The 25,536-nt window shown below is 34.1% G+C and overlaps 1 protein-coding gene across 11 annotated transcripts in view; it reads left to right on the forward strand.

Moving 5' to 3' along the window:
• MEF2C (myocyte enhancer factor 2C) overlaps positions 1-25,536 on the forward strand; it is a 135,905-nt gene that overhangs the window by 53,076 nt on the left and 57,293 nt on the right. For 8 of the 11 annotated variants that reach the window (XM_082301756.1, XM_082301759.1, XM_082301757.1 and 5 more), the window contains 2 exons: positions 5,291-5,488; positions 17,699-17,902. In XM_082301756.1, the coding sequence (XP_082157882.1) occupies positions 5,435-5,488; positions 17,699-17,902 (258 nt within the window). In that variant the 5' untranslated portion in view covers positions 5,291-5,434. The remainder of the gene's footprint in view (positions 1-5,290; positions 5,489-17,698; positions 17,903-25,536) is intronic. The other 3 variants (XM_082301758.1, XM_082301763.1, XM_082301761.1) reach the window with 1 other exon arrangement.

Consider the following 25,536-nt stretch of genomic DNA (forward strand, 5'->3'; position numbering starts at 1 on the left):
CGCAAACTAATAAATGGAGTGAAATAATCTTAAAAGTCCAGTAGGTGTTTTCAAAATCAGTTGAAAAATTAATGAAATATTAATTCAAATCAAATTATTTAAGTTTTCTCTTAAACTTCTAAGTAACAACTTAGATATAGGGAATGATTTTGTAGTTTGCAACTTTATGAACATTTTACTCCAGCTGTGGTTCAGAACTTCATTGCCCTTGAATTATTCTCCATTATAAATTAAGCTCATGCCATAAGTCAGAAGTCAGGTTGGATAACTGAAATGATAACAAGCCTTGGTAGTTACAGATTACAAATATTTTCTTTGTGTACAGACTTTTTGGTTCGACTTACTGTCTCTCCAGTAGTCTCTAGTACTTCATCTATTATAATATATTCATTATGGTGTAAAAGTTTGTTTTATATTTCCTGGAGCCAAATGATCTCTTGAGAGTTAAATTTAGTAGATTAAAATGAACTCTCTTCCAACCTTTTCATATGGCAGCCTGCCCATAAGATCAAAACACATAAGTGTAGGTTATGTTTAATTTCTAAATCAGAGTGTTGTGGACAGATGTTTGAAAGCTTAAGATGACTCAGATTCATTTTTCATGGCTTTCTGCCTGGAAAACCATACTGTAGATCATACCATTTTTGCTTTATTGGTATATTGCCATGGTGATGACATATATAATTTTATCATAACCTTCTGTTAATGGCCCAAACTGTATCTTTTGTAATGACCATGCAACAAAACCACCATGTAAATGTGAAGAACCACTTCTCTCTTTAATGTCAGCTGATCTCAGTCAGATAACATGATATATGCTAATTATTTTCACCCTTCTCTGCATTTCTTTAAACTATATCCAGCTCAAGGTGACAGACACAAAATGAGTAATGTCTTCAATTGATGCAGTATGCCCAGCTGTTTCTTCACTGTGTAGCTGTCTTTGTCTGTGTGTGGAACATAGCCGGGGATTTTACAGAAAAATTTGAGTGACCATTTTATCTTAATATGTGTCCCTCACTGTTGATGTTTATGGTTATGTTGCAGTTTTTGGAGCTAATTTTTCATCAGAAAAGTCGACGATGTGCGCTTACTTAGTACATTCACATTATTAGACAGAGATTCAAAACTTGTTTGAGAAAACAGGTTTGCATAAAAAGATTTCATAGACCTTTAGAGTTACTTATATACATCAAGATAAGAAAGGGAAGAGAAAGGGAACAGCACTTTTTTGTTTACTTCCTTATATCAGCATAATAAAAAAAATATTGTTTTGTTCTTCAGTTTTAACCTAATTAATCCACTCAGAATGCAAGCTGTTTAAAGTAACAAGGACATCCTTATGACAAGTTTGTTACTTTTGTAAAGCCATGAATATCCTAACTTCTAGCACATTTTAACTTGGTTTTTCTCTGGCTGCCTTCTTGTTTATAAATTAAATATTGTTACTGTCTTGTTTTGATACTCCTTATTGCTCCTGGTGTAACTTCTCAAAGGACTCTCTGTCTGGGGTGTTGCAGCAGAGCAGATTCAGACAGTTCTGCGCGGAGAAGGAAGTGGACAGTTTTGGTTCCCATTTTGCACTTCTGGAACAGTTTAGGGAAGGAAGCACCTTTACACCTTTTATTGTTCGTGGTTGCTGACATAATATCCTTCCCTGACTGCTCTGTGCGTGCTTCCTGCCATTCTGTCGAGATTCTTCTGTGCTGCAAAGAAAGGATAGCGGGTGTGCATGTGTGTATATGTGTGCACCTATGTCTGTGTGTGAGTGTTCAAAAGAGAGACAGGAGCAGTCAAGTGATTTGCTGCATTTTTCCTTTAGCTCTTTTCCCTTCTCAAGGCTCAGATCAATCTTCTGTCAGCTACCACTACCTCTGCCAAATCATATAGTGAACAGAAGCCCGCCAAAAATGAAGTTCCTCTTTTTGCAAGCAGTCTGTTTTGGTTTGGTTTTGGTTTTTTTCCTTGCTGTTTGGCTTTGCAAAAAAAATGCAGAAAACTATAACACAATAGCATCTAACTGTGTTTCTTTAAATGCAACTTTTTTGCATGTGATTATATCATTAAGTTGGAAGGTTTCTTTTATGTGGAGCGACTTCAACAAAGTTTCTTTTTAGATTCTGTTGGATAATTGAAGCCTGCAGTACTATTTGACTTTTATAGTACATTCAGCTTTTCTAGTCAATGTGCTTTATTAGTGTTCATGAAATAAAAATTTACCAGTTAACAGGAACTTTAAATACTTAATACTGCAATCGTTGATCCTGCAAAAACTTTCAAAAGGTATTGAGAGCACTGATGAAGTCCCAAGCAGCCATGGGGATTTGTTGGTCTCCAGAGTTCTTTACATTCTGTTTGACTTGGAAATTACCAGCCTTTGAAGGTTACAGCCCTTGCATGAGATGGCTTGATTTACTTATCTGAATTTCACTGAGTGGGAATCAGTCCAGCTATCTTTTTAATGTATGTACTAATGAAATATATAGAACTATGAACAAACGCATAGTAAGAATAGCGCTTGAAGGACTGTGTGTTGATAGGTGTGTGTGTATATATATATATACATCCATATATGTGCATGTCTGTGTCTGTGTGTCGGTGTAAAAGACTGAGATATAGAGAATGCCACAGGCTTCCCAGTTTGTTTGCAGTAGTAGTAAGAATAGCAGAAATGTGGGGGTTTAAAAGGAAATAGATTTGCTACAAAAATTGAAAAACTTTTATTTGAAATTAAACTGGTAGGAAAAATGCAAACTAGGACCTACAGGAAGACTTCTTTTTTTTTTAATCCATGCAAGGAAACTTAACTCACTGCCCGTTTAAGCAAATTTATGTTTCTTTGCAAATTATATATTTTATGCGGATGACCTAATTATATGTTATATGCAAAATTCTGCTTATCAAGTCTTGCATGAATTACTTTAAGATAATTTTGTGTAGATCACAGGAATTTTAAGGTTCTGACTTTAAACTGTCTGTAAAAGCTGTTGTTGTTTGAAGACTGGTCTTAAATATGGAACTGGTAATTGTGTGGGAGGGACTCAACACACTGCTCCTCCGCTAAGATTTTTATCCTTCCTGACAAGAGTTTTCTCAGTACTGAGTTTTTTCTGAACTCACTCAGCATCAGCATCTTGATCTGCAGAGCAGCTCATCCTCACTAACCTCACCACTGCTCTAATCTGCCCACCCTGACCTTCCACCCTGCAGTGAATAGAAGCTTAGGCAGACAGAGGGCTGTAAACCGATAGCACTGGCCTCAGCTAAATGAAAGGAAAGGAAGTTGTTTCATATGCATTTGCTGTGGATTAGAGAGTGGGTTTTCTGCTACAGGGAAAGCCTTTTAGGCTCCTTTGAGTCCTGCATGTGCACGGGAAACACCATTCTAACTTGTGATTTGTGTCAGGGGTAAGACTATAGGAAAAACAGGAAAGAAACCCAATCCAAGGAAATCTAAAATTGTTTCTAAAAATACACTGGGTTTGTTTGTCAACACTGAAAATCAGATAAGACTATCTCCTAGCTTTGTTTGGAAAAAGACTTTTAAAAATACATTTAAAAAATAAATTTATTTCAAAGTTTTGGACTTTTTAAACTCTTTTTTTTGTTGTTGCAAATATAACCACAACCTTTGTATCTTTTTAAGCAGTGAGAAGTTATTGTTTTCAAATATAAAAAGCAAAAAAGAATTTTTGCAATCTACATTTTATTATATTTACTGTATGAATTGTTCAACATTCTGTGTTCTGCATTACAGTAATGATATATAAATATGCCCAGAAAATAATATAAAAAGACATTCATGTACAGAAATGCAGTAAGTATTATACTTGAACATTTGTTTTGCTCAACAGATTTATTACATCATAGTGGCTAGCTAGAAAACTCAGACTGACTGCTTATTCATCAACCTTTTTTTTCTTAGAGTGATAAAACACTTGAGCAGCTTAAAGTTTAACATATGCAAGGAAAATCAAAGGAGAATTGAGGATCAGAAAGAGTGAAATCTAGCTTTTCTACCTCAATAGCTTTGAATCAGAGCCAAATAATGGATTAAATGACCAGGATATCAGCTTAGTGTTATGTAGCATATTGTGAGAATCTATCAAGTTGGCTGAGAGATGAAATAGGATAAATAAGGAAATACCAGACTCTGTTTTAAAATTACTAATTTTTTATTTCCAAGGCAATAGTTTTACTGCACTGTGGAGCTAATACAAAAACTTCAAAAGAACAGTTAAATTCATGTTATTCAGATTTCTTTTTCCTCTTCCATGTTTCAGAAAACTTTGTGCTGTTCTATTAAAAATATATAAATATACAAATATGGTAAATTAAGATTATAAATGGGAAAAAACTTGTGTCTTTTACCTTATAGTAGACTAAATATTTTTTGTATTTTTTTTTATTTCCATGGGCTCTTGTATGGTTAAAAATACTTTGTATATGATAGAAATTAATTATGTGGTTTATAACATTTTGTGAATATTTTCCTGCATGGTGTGTTTATATATGCTGTACGTATCTCTACAAGCTCTGTGACAGAGCCAGTATTGTAAAGCTCATGCATTAATAAAACAGTGAAAATATTTTTCAAAACATTCTTAAATTGTTGTCTGCCTCTATTATTCTGTTTTTATAGAAAATATATGTTTGCAGGTTATAAATCCTTTGTCAGAATATTTTAGAATTTACACTGAAATGAAATGAGGGAAAAGTGCACTAGTGTTTTCTTCAAGTATCTTCAGTAATACTTTCACTGATTTATATCCTTAAAAAATAAGGTTAAGAATTTTGGATTTAAAGTAGGTAATATCTCTTATATATCAAGTAAGGCTTTAATAAATGTCCATCATATTTGCATAATGAGGGAAATTATCACCTCTGCTGTCAAAACACAAAATTGTTTTCCCTTCTGAAATGAATTAGCTGTCCTGCTGAGCATACATAGATACAGAATGGTTCATTAACGCTCTGATTTAGGTAATTTGTCATATTAGAGCTGTGAATGATATTTAAAGGAATCCAATTCCATTAAAATTTTTTACTGTGTATTTCAATCTTTTTCTTTATTTCTTGATCTATTTATGTTTGGGGCTTTCTTTCACAAAAATAAGCCTTTGAATAAAATTTTTTTCTCCATGCATTATTTATTTTATAGGTGCAGTAAATTTTTATTATAATTTACTTGTACACTAAATTATAATGAGGATGCTTGGCCAGCTTCATACAACAACTTTCATGTGGTTATCAGTTTCATAGTATCATTTGATTTCCTTTCTGTGTTTAGCAGGAACGGATGCAGGAGACTGTGAACTGAGTAGTGCAAGTGCTGAAGAAGGAGGTTTGTTTTGAGGAAACAGGAAAGAGGAAGAAAAGAGAAGGGAAAAATACGTAATTTTAAGGAAGAAGGAGAGAAAAAAAAACGGGGACTATGGGGAGAAAAAAGATTCAGATTACAAGGATTATGGATGAACGTAACAGACAGGTGAGTTTCAAAAATACCTGACTTGAACCTTATGTTATATTTATAAGGTGACTTATTATCAAAAGTGATTAAAAAGTTGATAACTTAGTGTATTATGCATATGGTAACATATGTGTATACATATACAAAAAGTATTTTAAAATACCAAAGAAAAAATACTTTTGTAAACAACCTGAAACACAGTGTTTTCAAGTTTAGTAACATGCACAGAAAGGAAGTTTTTACTTGAGGACCTGATTCTACAAAACTGCGGTGTGTGCTCTACTGCACACTTGCTTTGACTTCATTCTGGAATACACATGGTTAACCATATCTGTGAGTTGTTACAGAATACAGGCTTTTAGTACTATATTTTGTGAACTGTTATAATATGATTTATTATAATATGAGGACTTTCATTTAAATTCAGACATCCCAATTATTTATGCTTCTTCACCTTTGCAATGTCTTTATTTTTGTCTCCTTCATATAAAAAATTACACTGCTTCATAAAATGTCTCATCTTTTCCTGTCTGAATTTTTAAAGGAATTTGAGTAGCCTAACATGTTCTAAAATCCACATACAATAATATTAGCCTGTTGTAGTTATAAAACCAATCACTGTTTAACTAGGTCCAACAGGACCGGTTAATTTTTACCTCTGCTTTAAAAAAAAAGGCTAAGGAGCTGTCCCATATTATCAGCACTATGGCTGCTAGTTAAAATATGGTCATAAATTAGAGAATTTGCTTCCCTGTTTTCACAAAAATGAAACTCAATAGCTGACATCTTCAAATATAATCAGTGAAAGTTGCTGCTGTTTACAGCTGGTGTAAATGAATGGATGTTTTGTTGAAACTGGAGATTCACAATTATGAGAATCTCTCCGTATAATTATTTAATACCATGATTAATGTTCTTCATACACCTGGCTACAATTTAGAAATAATCTTCAGTAGCTGATTTTTAAGAGCTTGATACTGAGTTACTATTAATATAGCAGTACTACTAATTTGATCTATAAATTTCTTCATATATTCAGGGATTTTTTTAAGAAGCTGTTAGTCTTGGAGGATTTTAAAAAGCCATAAAATCTCAGCCTAAGCATAACAACAAATTATAGTCCTTAAATATGCTTTCCAAGAATTTTAAAATTTTGTGGTGTTAGTAGTAACTTGTGATCTCCATAGCAGAAAATCATGTGTAACAGCAAAATGTTCTTTATGATGGATACATTTAGTGTTTTCCCTAAAGGTTGGCTGTTCTTGTGAGACAAGCTAAAAAGCAATAATTCTAACAATATAGAATTATCGTCATATTTATTTTGATTGTCTTATAGCTCGGAGTTGAAATTGGATTTGAAATATTGAACTTAATCTATTATTAAATATTAAGTCAGTAGTTGTTTGAAACTTGCCCATGCTACAATGGTTTCTTTTTGAAGGGAACCTGAATTATTCTGTAAATGATAACACAAAATTTTGCCACTCATAACATTAGTTCATACAACAGCTTCAATCTCAACTTGTTTACTCAAATACAGGATTCGTAGAGATTTTAGCTCCACTTTTTTCAAAAAAATATCTTTCAAGGCCTTAAATATACTTTTAAAAAAGAAGACACCTAGTCTTCCAAAGCTTTCACAGTAGAATTTCAAGAATTCCAGAACCAGCTTTCAGACCTAATAATTATGAATAAAACCATAACATTAGAATGCTAACAAGTGCAGTGTTAATGTAGGAAGTGTTTGTGTTGCTAGTATTTCTTAGACTCATAGAATCACAGAATGGTTTGGGTTGGAAGAAACCTTAAAGACCATCTAGTTCCAACTCCACTGGGCAGAGAGTCCCTCCAAAAGACCAGGTTGCTCAAAGCCACACCCAGCCTGACCTCAAACACTCCTAAGGGGCAGGGCAGCTGCAGCTTCTCTGGGCAACCTGTGCCAGTGTTTCACCACCCCCACAGTAAAGAAGTTTTTCCTAATGTCTAATCTAAACCTACTCTCTTTCAGCTTGAATACATTCCTTCCCATCCTGTCACTCCATGCTCTTGTAAAAAGTGCCTCTCCATCTTTCTTGTAGACTCCCTTCAGGTACTGGAAGGCTGTAGTTAAATTCTCCCAGCCTTCTTTTTTCCAGGCTGAACAATCCCAACTCAATATTTGCTAATGTTGATTTGCCACTATGAAGCTGGAGGTATAGATTTACATTATTTTACTCTCCACATCAAAAAACTGGCTTGATTCTTCTTTTTATTTTTACTAATATATTAATGATAATTTAAAAAATATTTCTACTGACTTTATCTTGCATTTAGTGCCCTGATAAAAAGCTCAATGAAGCCAGTGAAAAGGTTTTGGAGTGTGGGATCAGGCTTTTTAATTGTAGTAATATATATGTGATCAAATAATATTTTCAATAATAGTTGATTGAGGTTTTAACCACTTATATGAGATGTACTCTTTCACCAGAACCTCACTGTTTCTTAAAATATCACAAGGCATTGCTGTTTTAGTGTAGCAGCATCAGTTTATTTGTTTTCTAACTTGCACACTTCCAGTAATCTTAAAATATTAACTTTTTTATATTTCTATATTTTCTTCTTATTTGATTGCATAAATATATAAATATATACAAAAAAAAAAGATTAAAAGGTTGCAAAAGAAAAAAATTGTTAAAAGTTTTTGATTAGTAAAGCTAAGATAACAGCTCAAGCACAGTTCTACAAAGCCTCTTTTTAGCTCCATTTACAGATAGAGACATTTTCTTTCTACCTCACCAAAAAGTGTTTGCAAGAATGGCAGCAAGTTAGTTGGCTAGAAACTGCCTTATTGATGTATATATTTAAACATAGTGTGGTTTCACAATACAAGGTATGTTACATATGATATACCTGGATGGTGCATCCTCAGCTGTTCCCAAGCACGTAAATCCTCTGCAGTACTGCACATGCTGGTAAAAATATGTGGAACACATATCATATGAGGAGATATAGCAGTAGTTTAATTATTCTGTCTCCTCTCCCAGTGCAAAGGTGAGTCTGTTTGGAAAGCAGGACATTTGCAAAAAGGTTCAAGTTGTTAAAAGACCTGGGGAACAAAATTTTTGTCCTTGCTTTCCCAGCCTCCTGAATAGTTATCTATGTCAACCATTTAATGGTGTATTTGTTCTATCAGTGAAACAGCTGTTTCCTTGCACACTACTATCTGCTACAGTTGGAGACTCCCCTATTCTTCAAAGGGCTTGTATGAGTAGATTGGGAAGGACAAAAATAGTGTTGATTTCCCTTCAAGAGAATTTCCTCTGAGCAAGTCTAGTTGGTTGGATTTGTGTACTTTAGGGATCATCCTGGTAATAAATAAGTTCAAATTATCCAGAGTCAGATTTCTCACTGCAAATCCCACAGAAATATGCAATATGAGGATACAATCTGTGCTTTTCCAAAAACTATTTGAAACTTTGATTTTTGGGGATAAATTAAAGGAAATCTACTGCAACCTAGTCATTAGAGGCCCAGTCCTTTTACCCTGGCCTGCTTAAGAGTTCTCATATCAAGTTTAGTGAGTGCAGAATTCAGGCTTCTAACCTGGAGGAGCCATTAATTTAATGTTGTTTCATGTGGGCTGCAAGTTGGCTGTATTTTTCTAGTGCGCATTGTTACCTTGTGGTGACAAAGGTGGCAAGAATGTTTGACTCTATGAAGGATCATGAATTCTCTTTGGTTGTAAAAGTTTCAGAGAAGCCTATCTGAAAAATTCCCTTTTACCGCTCTTCGGCACATGTAGAATGGGTATGAATAACTGCCAAGGCTAGATTAAATGTTTATTTATTTTGTTTAGTTTGGTTACCACCACAGTATTAAATGGAAATAAAAACTCTCAAGTGAATCCTGCTATAAGCAGCCAATGTGACAAAATACTTTCTTTTTATTCCTGTGATAATTCTTGGATAATATAGTCTTCATAAATGTGGAATGAATCCCTGGTAATATTGTTCAGGCTCATGAGGTTGTGCTAGCCTTGTCAACAGACCATTCAAGTAGACTGTGACTGCTTGCATGATATTAATTGCAGCATCAGCAGAATCGATAGTCAAAAATAGCATTGACATCTGATGCTAGATGTTTCTGACTACTACTACAAGTTCTTTATGCAGAAATTTCAATTGAACAGATTGGAGAAGGCTTCTGTGAACACTTCTACGTTAGTTAAATAAAAGGAGGAGGGTCATTTGGAAAAAATGTGTGAACTTTATTTTCCTGTGTTTTCTTAATTGAAAGAAATAATTCAGCTACCTTTACCATGGTAAACACATGAGGGTGAAATTGTATTCATCTGCCTCAGAAAAGTCCTTGTGTTTTTTCTGTGCTTTTATAAGTTTGAAATATTTTGTTAGTTTTAATGATAGCCTTTTGCGGTCTGCTTTATATGGGGACAATCTGAAACTCTCTTTGCAGCCATCCAGACAGGGCTGTCCAGGCCTAAAATAAATAGGTGTAATGACATAAATGATATTGTATTACTCTTATACAAGGTCTCTCATAAAATATCTCATTAAGTCAATGGTCTGAGACCTAAATCTAGAGGTTTGACCTAGGAATGAGGGCATATTGACCCAATGTTTTTTGGTGTCGGATCTGGAACACTCTCTTGCATTTGATCCCCAATTTTTTTCTAATTAGTATTAGGAAATATGAAGTCTTACAGGGTAATGCACCATTTTTTCTCCCTATGATTTTCTTGCTCATTAGTTTTGCATTTTTTTCCTGCTTGTGAAAAGTCACAATTAAAACTGAGTTTATCTTATCTCATGATTCTGCGCAGTGTTCATTTATTTCAATTTTTAATGAGCTGCCTGGGCCTTAATTATTATTAAATACCATAGTAAGTGTACACTTCAATATTAAGGTGTTTAACATTGAGACACCCTTTTTAAAGCATCATGTCTGTGTAATTCAGTAGGGTATAACAGTAACAAACACTTGCTGTTTAATTTTTTGATGCCCAGACTTTTTACCATTCTTTAATTTCAGAAAATCTGTAAAGCTATAAGTTAAGAATTACTGAGGTATAAATCAGCTCAGTAGAGAACAAATCAAAGCAGATAAGTAAAGCGAGGTTATGGGTCAGGGGAAGAATATCCTGGAGGGAAATGACCATTTGCAGGAAGACCTAGATTTGTTCTACTGACTTCAATACCTAATGCTGCTAGTTTCAAAATTAATTTCAGCCTCATGTATCTATTTTCATCTGTGTCTCAGCACTATTTAAAAGGAAAGGATAAGAGACTATCATCTGAATCGGGAGCTTCCCTGTTGAAAGAGGGAAGAACCTTGAATATTAATGCTAACATGAGCACAAGACAGATAAAAAACATTTTTCCCACCTATTTACTTATATTTTCGGTATTCTTTCACGAAGCATTTTCATTTTATCTAAGATATGAGATTTCCCCATCTGCCCCCAGGGAAGTGTTTTCACATGAAAACGTAACTGCTTGACTATGCAACCAAGCATAATTTTCATCAAGGAACTTTTGTCTTAAACATCACATGCTTTATCTTTTACACATTTTAATTCATCGCTAATATTAAATTACACACAGATATATACTTGAAATATAGCATTAAAATTAGTCATTGGCCTTGGTTTTTTAGAGGTAAAGTTAGGTTTCAGCAAGAAAAGAATTGCACCCCAATTTTTCAAGACTCCTAATTTGTAGTGATCTGTACAACTCTGGCAACACTTTTCATGTTATGCCAGACTACCTGAGAAGTAACATTTTAAGAGAGCTACTGAAATGAACCGTGAATTTCTAGAATGCAATACTTTAAGGTTAAATATGCTTCTATTACAAATTGATATTCTGAGCATAATTTAGAGTGAATTATCATACGGTAAATATTTAGTCAAATTACTTTTAATTTGAAGTGTGAGCAAAAAGCCTAAGTAAAGAGAGTGCAGTAGTGAATGAGACATCTGCCAACACAGCAGAGCTAAAAAATAGTGCAGACAAAGGCACAGCCTTGCTGTCTTGCAAGGAATAGTTTAGAAAACCCTGGGGGAGAAAGAGCTGGAGGTGGTAAGCAGAACTGAAGCCATTGTGGAGAGGAAGAAGTTACACTCTTCCTGTTATGACAGGAAATGCAGACAAATGTGCTTCCTGACCATTTGCTCAGCAGGGAATGAAATATTCTTTGACCTTTACCTTATGAACATTTCAGCAGCACAGAACTAGTAAACATGTTTTTTACAATAAACATCTGTTTGTACCTGCCAGAACTAGTGATAGCATACCAAAAAAAGAGTCAGCTTTTGTGTATATTGTATTAGCTACTGTGTTTTTGAGATTATGTTTTTTGCCTAGAATGTGTACATATCTGTAGATCTGTCTATAAAGGACTTAATCATGTCTCTCTGGTTCAACAAAAGGAAGTGAAGCATCAGAGATTAGCTGTGATTATTCTTTCATTCCTGTTTGGTCATAGATCCTAATTTATAAGTTAAAATGGGAAGCTTACTGATACTGGCTAACTTCCTAATTTCTTAGATTGCTGGATCATCTTTAATTAATACAGCTTTCAATTTTATCCCTCCTTTCTTTATTTTACACGGGAAAAACTTACAAGATTGACCCTCGTCTTGGATTTGGGCAGATTGAATATTATCACTACTTTAAGGATTCAGTCTGTTATTTTCGTACAAAGATTCTAAAAATGTGGTGCAACATAAAAAACCTTCTTTTTTATACAAGTTAATCATGAATATTTTATTTGTTATGCCTATAATTTTACGGCATCCTCTTAGAACTCCTCTTTATCTGGACTACTTAGCAAGTCATAGCTCAATATGCTTGAGGCTTTCTGGGGCAATAGCTCATTTACCAGCATAAATCAATGCTGTCTTATCCCTGTAAGTTATGTTGGAGGTTTGTAAGAATATGGAAGCAGTCTGATGAAAGTCTTTCATTTAATATGGTATGCCCAACTATTGCATAAAAGAAGGTTTGTCTAGGTCAAATTCTGCACTGGTGCTGTTTGACAGTCCCATTTGAGATTTATTGTAAAGATAGTTTCAGCCAGACCTCTTCATACGACAAACAGTTCTAGACAAAAATCAGCAGAATTTCCTCAATAAGAGGAAAAAGGGAAGAGAGAATATGACAACAGCTTTTGCCTCTCAGTTATTTGAGATTTTGAAAGGATAGGCTTAGGTGCCTGGCAGTGACACTTCAGTGAAGAGCCCCTGTGATTATACATGGCCAACTTGACCTTATGTTTGAAGTTGGGTAGACTGCTCATGTAAGTACCTCCTGTTTGTCACATACATCGTATCTACTGTGCTTGCTCTAGTCCTCATATCAGAAATTTAGACATTCCAGATGAAATAAGGAGAAACAGACAACACTTCTTTTTGACAACATGGTGCCACTATCAGATATTTGTGTGATCCCTCTTCTTCACCTGTTTAATGGCAGGAAATGTATTTGGGAAGGATTGTGTGAAAATTCTGTTTGTCTCATTTTCCTATGTCAGCAGCTATATATCTGTATAGCCAGAATAGAAAGAAGTAAGGAGAGCACTGATATTCTGACACTGGCTGGACCGAATTACATGAAACATCACCAGACTCCTACTTTGAAAACATAAAGTGTTAGTACATATGCTGTGACTATTAGTGACAAATAAGGAGTGATGTTATGGTTCAGCCTCTCGTAGTTTGTGAGATTTCAGAAAAATTACTAGAAGGATATGAATTAAAACTAAAACTAAACTAAACTGAACTAAACTAATCCCAAACCAACTCCCACCATAAGAAAGAAACAATGACCACATGGCAAAAAAGATAGATAATGTATCCTGAAGCCTGTGTTCATTAAATGAGAATATTTTTGGATGCATCTGTTTCTTCACTGATATATTAAAATCTATAAGAAGTAAAAAATTGTCATTACAAATTTAGTTAAATAAAGACTATTTCCAGTGGCCAGCATCCCCATTCACAAATCCAACACAGCTACATTATAATTTCAGCAGATGAATTTGTAATTGCAAACAAGCAACAGTACCTTTTAATTAATATAGCTTGAGTAAGTTTAACTTAATAGTGATTAAATAAGAAAGTCTTCTCTGCACCAAATTACCCTATAAATGGAGCATATGAGTGTGTGACACACACACACTTGAATTGAGGCTGTTTACACCTCCACTTGCATATATATCTTAGTCTATTTGAAAGTTGTTTGCATGGAACTGAAGAAAAGTCAGGGTTGAAATGGAAAAACATCCTTTTTAACAGTTCTCTTTTTTCGATGCATTTCTTTTAACACATGTGTTACACCTTTAGTTAGAACTCCATCCAAAATGCATGAAAATCTCACCTTGATTTATATCAAGGAAATTGAAAGTTGGCTACTTCACTATAAGTATTTTATAATCAAGTAACATCTTGATTAGCTCACACCATAAAAAATCACCAGCATTAATGCTTATTCATACACAAAAATGCTTCAGACTTCAGTAACCTACCTTCTTGGTACCACCATTCTTATTAGGACAATTACATTTAAAATAAATAGATAGAAATTAAATAAGTAGAATGACCATAGTTCTAAGACAAATATAAAAGACTAGTGGGTTTTGAGTTAATACAAAGGGATAGAATTAAGTTATTTTTGGTAGGATTCAGAAATAATTTTGGTGTTATCCACGCCCTACTCTTTTTCCAGTATATGTAAAACAATGCATTCAAGCATCTCATACAAGTATTTAGAAATTGCATAGTTGTTGAAAACCTTGTATTTTATATACACATGCTTAAAAAGGTTTTAAAGACCCTTGAATGTTACCCTCCTATCTATTCCACTTTCCACTCCACTTTAATTTTTCATCATTTTCATGCTGTCCTTATAAAATATTCTATCCCAAAAGGAAAACCTAAATTGCTTATCTTTCTCCTAAAGAGAAGTAGGTTTGTTAACTGGAAAACTTACAAATTAACAATTATTTAGATAGGGGGTAATTAAGCATACATTGACTAATATTGTGAGGAAATGACATGTAGTGATTTGATTCTTTCTGCTGAAAAAACTAAATATTAAAGAGATATTGAAGTGTATGCATTTTTGGGGGTGTCTTATTTGAAATATGTAGATGGATTTTCTCACTGTGTGTATGTTTTCCTTCAGTGTCACTAGCATTGTTTATGTCAAATGACAAAGTGACATTGTCAGTTGTTGTAAGACACTATCAAGACTGAGTAATTTGAACACAGTACATAATTATAAGACTATGTGAACACGTGAATTTTTTGGTGATGTAGCTACAGTTTGTGCTCATGACAATGTGAGTGTCTTGCTCATTCTCAGCACTAAATCAGTTCAAGGGTAATCAGAGCTTCTACAATTGAGTTGGAAGGCAGTTGCACACTGCCTTTCAACTAGACAAAAGAGAACAAATCTTTTACATAATTTTTGCTAATTTTTACCGCTCAACAAATCTTGTTCAGTACTAGAATATTGTCTGCTACCTTAGAGAATATTTATTAGATACCTTTAGTGTGGACGAGTATAGTTAACATAGCAAATAGTGAACAAATTGAAGAAATAAAGTTAAGTAATAAACATTCTGTTTACTTACATTGCTCACAAAAGTATTTTAGCATATGGCATATCCATCTTCCTTATGTAGCCACATAGAAGAATGTATCCAAAGAGGTAATTTTGGTAATTTTGGCTTGAAGAGTATTCATAATCTTTTCTGAAGTTACTGACAGGACATTTCACTATAAATTTGAAATGTTCTCTATTATAAACTCTTGCAAAAGCATAATAAATTTACATCTGTGTATATGGATAATGTATATGTAAAGATAAACCACTATGAATGACATATTTAAAAAGAAGTGGAACAGTAGTAGATACAATTGCCTTTAATTCATTAATCAGCAGTTACAGAAAGGATTATCTGGTACATTCAGAAAATATTAGGAAGATCAAGAAACTGAAACCAAATTAAATTCAGAGTAATTAAGATTATGTTTTAAAGAAAGAGAAAAGGAAGATCTAGATGATTTGTTGTTCTGGTTTGTGGGGTTTTTTCACTGTCCATAAAAAGGAACTCTAACCAGTATCATTCTGGTAATAAGTATTATGAATTAAGTATCTGCTGTGCAGCAGAGCTGAGTGGTTTTTCAAAATGTGCAGGAATTTTACCTAACAATAGACACAAACAGTGGCTTTAAGGATATTGTTGTACTGGAGTGGACTTTAATGGTGAAAAGCATGCTAAATGCAGAGATACTCCACCTACAGCACGGTGGTCAAAAAATTGATTGAAAGGCATGTAAGATGCAGAAAAATATGTTGAATTAGTATATTTTATTTTCTGTATCTTTAATTATTTCTAAAACAAGCTTTTATATATATATATGTATACATGTATCTTTCAACCATTGCATTTCATTTTTCTGTAATCAGAGAAACCATTAAAGGAGTATTTTGAAGACAAGGATTTTATTATCATTATTGTTATTATTATTATTTAGAATTTGAGTGAAGTTTTGTTACCTGTCTCATTATTCATTCCAAATATCAAAAGCCATGATTAACAAATTTAGAAAGAACTATCAATTGTGCATGCTTGAGACCAGTGCTGTAGAAAGTGGTTTTTTAAAATGTTTGAATAATTGTACTTAATGGCAATCCATCTTTTCTTAACAGTATGTTGACAGAGGCTAAAATGATACAATAAAAGGAATAACATTCTGTATGCATTTGGGAGAATAAGTGTTCACAGTATGGGCACAAAGCCTCATCTTTCTGAAACAGTCTAACAAATAGGGATTAGCAATACTTAAAAAGTCACGTTTTCCTTGGCCTGACATGCTGGGATTTTAAGGTAGTCTGTGGTTGCACTTAGCATTAACTTGTATTAGAAGTGTGGCAAGCTAAAACAGCACCCATCTGAATCACAGACAGACAAATGTTGCCTCAGCATTAAAGAGCAGAGGTGCCACAGTTAATGGGTATATAAGGGATGGTAGCAACAAATTCAGAATGAGGCAGACCAATAAACTTAGTTGTGTGCTTGTCCTTGACATGCAAAGTACCTTGACTACGTTTTAAATTTGATTAATTGTAGGCTTAGCAAAACCATTTTTTGTCTTAAAAATTCCTGTAAATGAAAATTATTTAATAGAAATTGCACATATGAAGAAACAGAGAAGAAAAATTCAACCACACAATTTGCTTAAACAGCTCTTAGTAGTTTCTTATTTCAAGTCACATGTCTTACTGGAACTTGTAAGCTAGTAGTAGACGAAAAAAAGTCATTTGGTGTGTAGGTCTTTCATTGTCAAAACAGTCCCAGTGGAAAATTATGGTTTTGTAGACTATAATTATAATTTTCATACTGCATGGATTTTGCACGATGTCAAGGCATTAGTTGGCCTACTGAGAACTTGTAAACACATCCCTATTTCTTTCCTATATAACATGATCTAAAGCCCTTTGTACTTAAAAACGCCAATTCACATTCCTAAGCATATGGCTTGAAATGAAATACGATAAGTGTCTTCAGAAAAGACTTTGTTTCAAAGGCTGCTGACCAGCTATTGTTTTTTCTTCATTCATGCTTTATAATTCTCATTTCTCACAGGTGTGAATTTTTAATACTAGATATTTCTTTAAAATTATTGTGTTGTATTGTGAGCAATGTATCTCTTTTGCACTACTTAAATGCTTATGAAATAATTTCTTTGCTTCGAAGCTAGCAGGAGTTGGGGGGCTTTAAATCAAAGTCAACTGCTATCAGAAAAAAAATCAGAATTGACTGCACTTGTTCAAGCTATTTACAGCTGCTAATCTGAGGCGCAGTTTTTAAATATTGATGGAAAAGATGTATGCAGTCTAAAGGGTATCTGAATTTAAAAGTTACAGAGAGACATGCAGTATCAACACTTCATAGCACCACTAAATGAAAATACCTCATAGTCCTAACCTGTATCTCAAGTTTCATGGGGTGATAATTACATATTACTTCTCCCTTGTGTAATACATACACACACACATATATAATCTATTTTGGAGCTGTATTTGTATTTATGCATTTGTTTCCTGAGCATACTAAATTCAAAGACTACAACAGTTCCACATTATATTTCAGAAAAAAAGGAGAAGGACTAAGAGAGCAACTGGTGGATTTCTGATGGACGTTTTTTGCTTTTTTTTCCAGGTGACTTTTACAAAGAGAAAATTTGGGTTAATGAAGAAGGCTTATGAGCTTAGTGTTCTATGTGACTGTGAGATTGCTCTGATCATCTTCAACAGTACCAACAAACTGTTCCAGTATGCCAGCACTGATATGGACAAAGTGTTGCTGAAATATACTGAGTATAATGAGCCGCATGAGAGCCGAACGAATTCAGATATTGTTGAGGTAAGTCTTCATCTTTTGCTCTGAGATGGAGGTGCCCCAAGTAGATTATACCCTCAAGAGACATAACAGCAGGAGAGCAGAACAGGACAACAGGGCTTGGACATTGGAGTCCATGAAGCCAAAGCTGCAGGAAATCCATGTCTTTTGTGAGCAGTTTTATCCTTCTGAGTCTTGCAGAAACTTCTGCAAAGGGATTTCTGCCTCCCTACTGTCCAGCTTTCTGTGCTGCTTTGTCAATTTGTCCCATTAATCCTCCCCATGCCTTGACCACTACCTACCAGCTGAATCTCCCTCTTGTCTTCTATTATCTTCCAGGCACATGGTCTCTGGAAAGCATTGCATAATTTGTCTCCACAATCCAAAAGTTATAATATTGTCTGTCCAGAAGGAATTAAGAATAGATTGTAAAAGATGTGGGAGAAGATTTAGAACTACTTGTTGGAGGCGTTTGACTGACTTTTTTAGCTTTTTGTTTGTTTACAAAGAGTGTCTAAAAAAATGCAAGTTGATTTACAATCTGCTCAGTAAAAATATATCAGCTACCCACACAGAATATTGTTACCATAATATAACAGGAACTGTATCAAAGCAATAGTGTCAGAATGCTAGAAACACTTTTTATTTTTTTTAAATTATAAGGAACAATTTTTATTTACAATTACTGAAAATTATTAATTTAAATTTAAGATTTTAAAAATTAAGTTTATAATATTTGAAGAAAAGTCAGTTTACTTTACTTTAATTTGGATTCAAACCATGAAAAGTACATGAAGCCTTCAATGATTTTTTTGTTATTAACAAAGCACACTATCTTAGACAGATATCTAAAAGATGGGTTGTGTGACCTACACAACTCCCATTTCTAAAGCACATGACTGATTAGGGATCTAAAGGCTCAATTAAAAATGTAGTGGAAGGACGACAACCTATCTGGAGGGTCAGTGAAAATTTATTCCTGAATATATTAGTGTACGCCTAGTTTACTCCAGACCTTTATAAAGTTAGTTTCAGATTTTTGAATGATCTGGATGTTGTCTGAAATGATACTTTGATGCTTTTAGAATCTTCACCAGGGTTAGCCATGTTTTTGAGACTAGCAATGTAAGAAAGTGAGTTATTTCTATATAAAATGTTTTTAAAGGATAAAAGATTCTGCATAATTAATAGTTAAACTTGTTACAAGGAGTTCCAGTCACACCACCTTAGATGGGCAAAGATTACACAAACGAATATATATCTCTTCTGTCTATCCTTATGTCAGTATCTAGGAAGTTACTGTTTTGCTTCCCTCATTATTTCCCTCCGGATTCTCTCCCCCATTAGAAGAAGGTGAGGTTCTGACAGCAGAATAAAATTTAAGTGAGGTATGACCAGAAGGAAAGTGCATAATTTCTTCTTCCTCTCCATCATCTTTCCCCTCTTATTTCAAATATTTTGTACAAACATGAAGCCTTTCCTGTCACCTAGATCTAGGAAGTCATGTCCTGTCCAACAGAATTCAAATTTTATGCCCAAAATAAAGTCCTGTCCTCTTTTAGTGGCAAAAAGCCAGAATATTCTTAGCAGAAGATATCCTGTGATATCTTTACTTCTTCCTGCAGGCTTTCTTGTGAAAATAGGTGACTAATCCAGTTAGGGATTTATTACTTGCTTTACAATGAATGAATACTTTTGATCATAAGGACTATGGCTTTTCAATGAACTTGAATGAAAGCTTAAAATTTCAAATAATGTTGACATTTTCAGAAAGAGCGCTCACTGCACCAGTAAAATCCCTTTCTGCATAAACAGTGGGCCAATTTAGATAGGCTGATCAGCAGTTTTGCATGCAGATGTGTAATTTTCTGGCTATACCAAAAGTTTGGTGGGCAAATGTTTTCATTTCTTTAAAAAAAACAAAATAAAAGTAGGTAATTGAAATAAATGTTATTTAAATTGAACAGTAGACATAAAAGGCCAAATGAAATGAATGTTCTATCAGCTCTGAGTTTGATTTTCTACTTGTCTATGTTCTCCCTGTAACATAAAATACTTAAACTATATCAATATTTGTACAGTTTCAGAATCCAAGGAGTACTTCTCCAGGGTGTAGGTTTGAACTAGAATTCCATATTAACATGCTTTTACTGGATATTGAACATCACAGTTACAAGTACAGTAGAGGACAGAGCCCATGAAAATATGCAATCTGATAAATGGCTTGACCCTTAGTGTAGTCCGGGTATAGTTTTAGGTACAGGATATAAATCTGCCACACATTTAAGTATTTTAATTGATCAGTTAAACTGACTACATTACGCATATTTTCCTTGTAAGGAGTCCATCTTCTTTTCACTTTCAGAGAGCTAAATTTCACACTTACAATTTTTAATCTTGTTCTTCCAGAGCAGTCAACAGAAGCTGAGAATAAGACAGCATTATTAAATCTGATAATTTTCAACTAAATGTCTGTTCTATAACTATATTTCAGCAGAAGAAAAGGGCATAGCTGTGCTCATAGATTTCTGCACAGTATTAGAGAAAGAAAACTTTTTTAGTCAGACCTATGAAAATTTGAAATTTAACTGAAAACCATATAAAAGTCTTTAATTTAGAATCCAATTTTTGTTCACATTCAGCATAATATTAACTATTTTGTTACTTTTCAGTTTTGGTAGAACTGTGTAATCAGACATTAGAATGTGGTGCAACTTCTTTGAGCTACCTATATTCAAAGAAAATTAAAAGAGCAACTCTCTAATATGTAGTTAATTACTTTAAAGTTAAACCACTGCTATTCAAGTAGAAAAATGACATAACTTTTCATGTAGATCTGGATGAAACTGTTAATTTTATAAAGCAAATATTTTCTGTGTAATTACTAGAATTAATTATATTTAGCATTTCTGAAGAAGTGAGTATTCAAGCCATAACTTGTTATTTAAAGTATCAGAAGAAAACAAGGTCATATATCTAACAAACATCACACTGTTTTTTAATGGAAAATTAGTTCCACCCAACTTACAGGTATATGATCTCAATAAATCTATCTTGATAAAAAATGGAATGCTAATATTAAGAGAATTGTGTGGCCAATTACTGCTCTTCGAGCTTTTGTAGTTTAATGATTTAAACAAATAACACTTTCTTTCCATATGTAGCAATTTTATTTACATGTAATAAATATAACTGAGATGTTTTCCCCTTACTTCATCAAAATGGAGTTGATTAACATGAAATTTGATATATCTGAGTTTTTCAGGTCACAAAAATTGTCTACCAGCTGAATGTGTTTCAGTTAACACGTAGTAAATATACTTACAACATACACAGGGAAATAAAAGTCAGTAGACACCCATGAAGGAGAAAATATATGCATTCTATACTCACATTTATCCATTTCAAGCAACAGTGACAATTACTGTGAGTCTTACCAAAATCTGCATGGAAATATGCATACATTCTGGGAAACAAACAAACCAAACAAAAAAAGCCAACAAAACAAAAACAAACAAACAAGAAAGGTACATTCTGAAACTTGTGTTTAGCATATAACTTGATTCTTAAAATTGAAGCTATTATGGCCTCACCCACCAAACTACTCATACTACAGTCGTTCATTCAATTTTCCTTCAGTTAAAAAGTGAACATTAGTTGCTGGATTTAGTAATTTCTTTTAAGGAACAGAAGAAACTCTGGAGAGTTCATTCAACACAGAGAAAAAATATAATATTTCATCTTTGTGCTAACCTCCAAGTGTGTATGTAAATTCCAACAATAATATATTCAGCATAATTGTATAAGACTAGGCAATAACTCTTTTGTCAGTAAGGAAATGGGGAACAAAAAATGTCAGCATTTTACAAAGTCAAGTATATGCATTATGCTTTCTTTGGATTTATTAGAAATTAGGCCATATCCTTTTCTTGTTTCTGTAAAACAGAAGTAGATATAACACAACTTATTTTAGTGATATCTCACCGCCATACTGCTGTGGTTAACAAGAATCTAGTTCTGAAGCACTATAAGACCACTACTCAGAAGCTCAGAAAGGACCTCATGCTTGGAGTAAAGGAGGCAGATTTCAGAGCAGGAATATGGGGAAATGTTTTGCTGCAAATATAATTAAAAGTCTAACCATGCTACAGAACTGCTGTGATTCTTCAGCTAAGCCATCAAGCCTTTGCTGATTTAAGGTGAAACTCCCTGCCTGTTTTCTTTCTCATTGTCCCTTTTTCCTTCTCATTTCTTTCATGTCAAAGCATCAGCTACTGTCTCAGCTTTAGAAAATCTCTAGTGAGTTTTCACTAAGTCCTAGTTTTGATTCAGTTTCTGGTATATTGAGTTTAATACACTGAGCCTTGCTCTGGGTGTACATAAATCATTCCTTCACAAATCACTCACTATTTTATCTTTCAGCTCTCTTTAAACCCCCAATCCATCAATTGCTTTGGCCCTGGTGCTATTATTGTCCCTCTTTCTCCAGCCGACTTCTATTCATCTGCTGATTCAGTGGTCACTTCCTTTAGTCCAAGTTCTCCTATTAGTAGAACTTTCAAATTCATCCCATTAAACATATCTTCTATTTTGAGGCAAACTCATTTCCATCTCCTCAGTGCCCCTTTACTATACCACTAATCGCTAGTAGAGAAAAAAGAGAAACACAGACTTCATTCATCCTTCTCATTGCTAACTGAGGTTCTAGATCATGAATGCTGATCATCCACCAAATATCTTAATTTTGCAAAGTTTGCTGCATAAAACCACTAATTTGTACGCTTGCACAAACATCTGTCTGATCTTTGCAGCTCTCCATTACCTTACAAAAAATTCTCCCATAAACTCAATGTCTTTTCTGAAATGTCTCTCTTGTTACCAGCTTTTTGATCTGTCTTTTTCTGGCACCTGTCTTCAACTGCTCCTTCATTTGTCTCTCTCTCTCTCTCTCTCTTTTTAATCAAGTCTTAGAAGGATTTAATGGTCCTCAACATAGATTTGTACATATAGGAAGATATCAGCCCCTGCAATATGCGGTCGTATCTTTCTGCTTCAATAGAACCTTAATCTCACCTGGCTTCTCATCTATGCATTATCTTACTCTGTTAGGGATTGATTTTCCGTTACACTTGATGGTACTCCATCCTCTCTTGCCTCTTCTTTCTCATGGAAATTAGGTAAGTTTGGAAAACTTGAATTCAGTGAACTCTTGCTTTTAGTGATAGTGAAGACTTAATCAAGAATTAATCTGAGCTATTCTAGGAGTTTATTTATTTTAGGGACATTTTGATGGGGTTGCAGGTTTTGCATGGCAAAAAAAACCCCAAAAATGTAGTTTTAATTTGCAATAATATGTCCCATTTTAAAATAATTTGCACATTATAGATTCTTTTTCATGGATAATGAGCATCTAGCATGGTCCTTTTAACTTGTGTTGCATAGGGTCACACATGTTCATTCTCTAGTAACTGCTGCTGAATTGACCTTTTACAGAGTATTTTTCCTTTTCCAGTGGACTTCTGTATTTGGTAAGCAAGAACAGTCTGAACATAGAAAAAGAAATATGTGCCATTTGCAGCTTCATTTTCCCCTAAGAGCAAGAAGTGAGGTTTTGAACATGTGAAACTCTCCCTGCAGATTGCTCATCCTTTGTGTTTTACAACACATGGAGAAATCTTCACAGACCTTAATGTTAAGAAGGCAAGGAAAAAAGTATTACCAAGCCCTGTAGAGTGGTGGAATTCAGAAATTTTTTTATTGTGTGCTTTTTTGTTTGTTAATGGTGGAATTCAGAATTTTTTTTATTGTGTGCTTTTTTGTTTGTTAAACAACCATTTTTACTTTGTGCCTAATGAAAACATGCAACTAGTGATAGACAGCAGTTCGTTCTTCCACTGATCTGTAGAAAAGTTAGTTTGAACTGAAAATCTGGCCGTTTTTTGTATGGCCAGTCCCAACATGTTAATTGGCATACTTTTAAATCTCCTTGAGGGACTTGAGAGTTAACACTTAGTACAGCTTTAGCACAGTAGAAGGTTGGAGTTGATAAGAATGGCACTCAGGTGGCTATAGGCAGTACTTGTGCCTGAGAGGAATGCCGCAATCCTGTTTTGCTCATGGACTTACTGCACATTATCCCATCAATCCTTACAGATGTGCTGTGGGTCCTATAGCACATGTAGTCACTGGATGTGGAAGTTCCGAATGAGATAAAGAGAAAAGAAAATTTCTTCTGTCAATTATTTCTAAAGGTCACAGAGCTAATGACTAGCTGGGAGGTTAATTAGATTCTGAAAGCCTCTTCATATCAATTAAGATTCTTATCTGTTTATTTGTGGTAAATAAGCCCATACAACACTCTAAATGTTCTCTTTTTAGGAAAAATAAGGCAACTGTTGTAGCTTGTTTAATGTAATAAGTGTATTTTCTTCTCTTGTCATCATAACATAATACTGGGTATAAACAAGCCATGAAATACACATCAAGTCAGCTCCTGAGCTGCTGAAATCAGGGGATTTCTTTCAACTACCATGGGCTGAAGATCTGGGACAGTATGGAAAGTAAGCCTGTATGTAAGAAAGGTTATTCAGGGTGATCTAAAGACAGTACAGTGTATTGGATACTGCCCTGGACTAGGACTCATGAGACCTGGGTTTTATTAATAGCTTTGCCAAATACTGTTGTGTGACCTTGGGTAAGTCACATTTCCTCCTAATGCTTCAGTTTCCCTATCTGTGAAATGGGGATAGCACTATTGATTTCCTTTGTAAATTGGTTGAAGACCAGTTGCTGAAATAACAGTTACCATTTACACAGGACAGATATTTGGAAAGAGTCTGGCCAAAAAATTTCCTTTGGATGATTATTTAGGCTTTTTAAATGCCTTTGTCTTCTCTCATTTTTTAGAAAATACAAGCCAAACCACTATTGCCAACATCATGTATGACAAAACCATGGGACTGAATTCAAGATCTTCAGCATTTTTCCTTTGTCTTTGTTTGCCAACTGAGTATTGAGTCTTTGAATAATATGTTTGTAAATTAATGTGCTCTTCTGAGTTTTTTCTGGTTTTTTCCTAACCATGACTGGTTAAAAAGAAATCTCAGAGGGAAAAATATCTTGGTTTCAAAAGTAATACAAGGCTGTCCATTTTATCAATCTTGAACTAATTTTTTAAAGCAACTGCTTTAGAAATACATCTTTTCCAAACAAAATCTGATATTCTTACCTAATCTTATTATTTCATCAATTTGGGATTCATGTAAATAGTAGCTATTACAAGACCACAAGAAAAACTTCAAAGCTGTAAAACTGTTTGGTAATTCTACTCTGTCCAAAGTAACCTCTCCGTGGAACTGCTGTTTCAGTCAGTGAGAATGTCCAAATTAGTCCTTCTACTGCACCCAGTAGGTAGCAATTTATTCCCTTCCTCCCAATTATCCTCATGAGATTTTTGATTCTTTATCTTCCCAGGCTATTTTCAAGCTCTCCTTGATAATTCTGCATCTTCCTGTTACTGTGCATTTAATAAGTCAGAAACTTTGGTTGCTTTGCAGTCTAGAAGAAGACAAGTAGAGGGTCAGGGTTTTTTTCTAATATTTCAAATTAATTCAATACGTGAAAAATGCAGCTAAGGGAAAGTTGCATGATGTGTTGTT

Source organism: Coloeus monedula, assembly GCF_965178545.1.
Source record: "Coloeus monedula genome assembly, chromosome: Z".
NCBI lineage: Eukaryota > Metazoa > Chordata > Aves > Passeriformes > Corvidae > Coloeus > Coloeus monedula.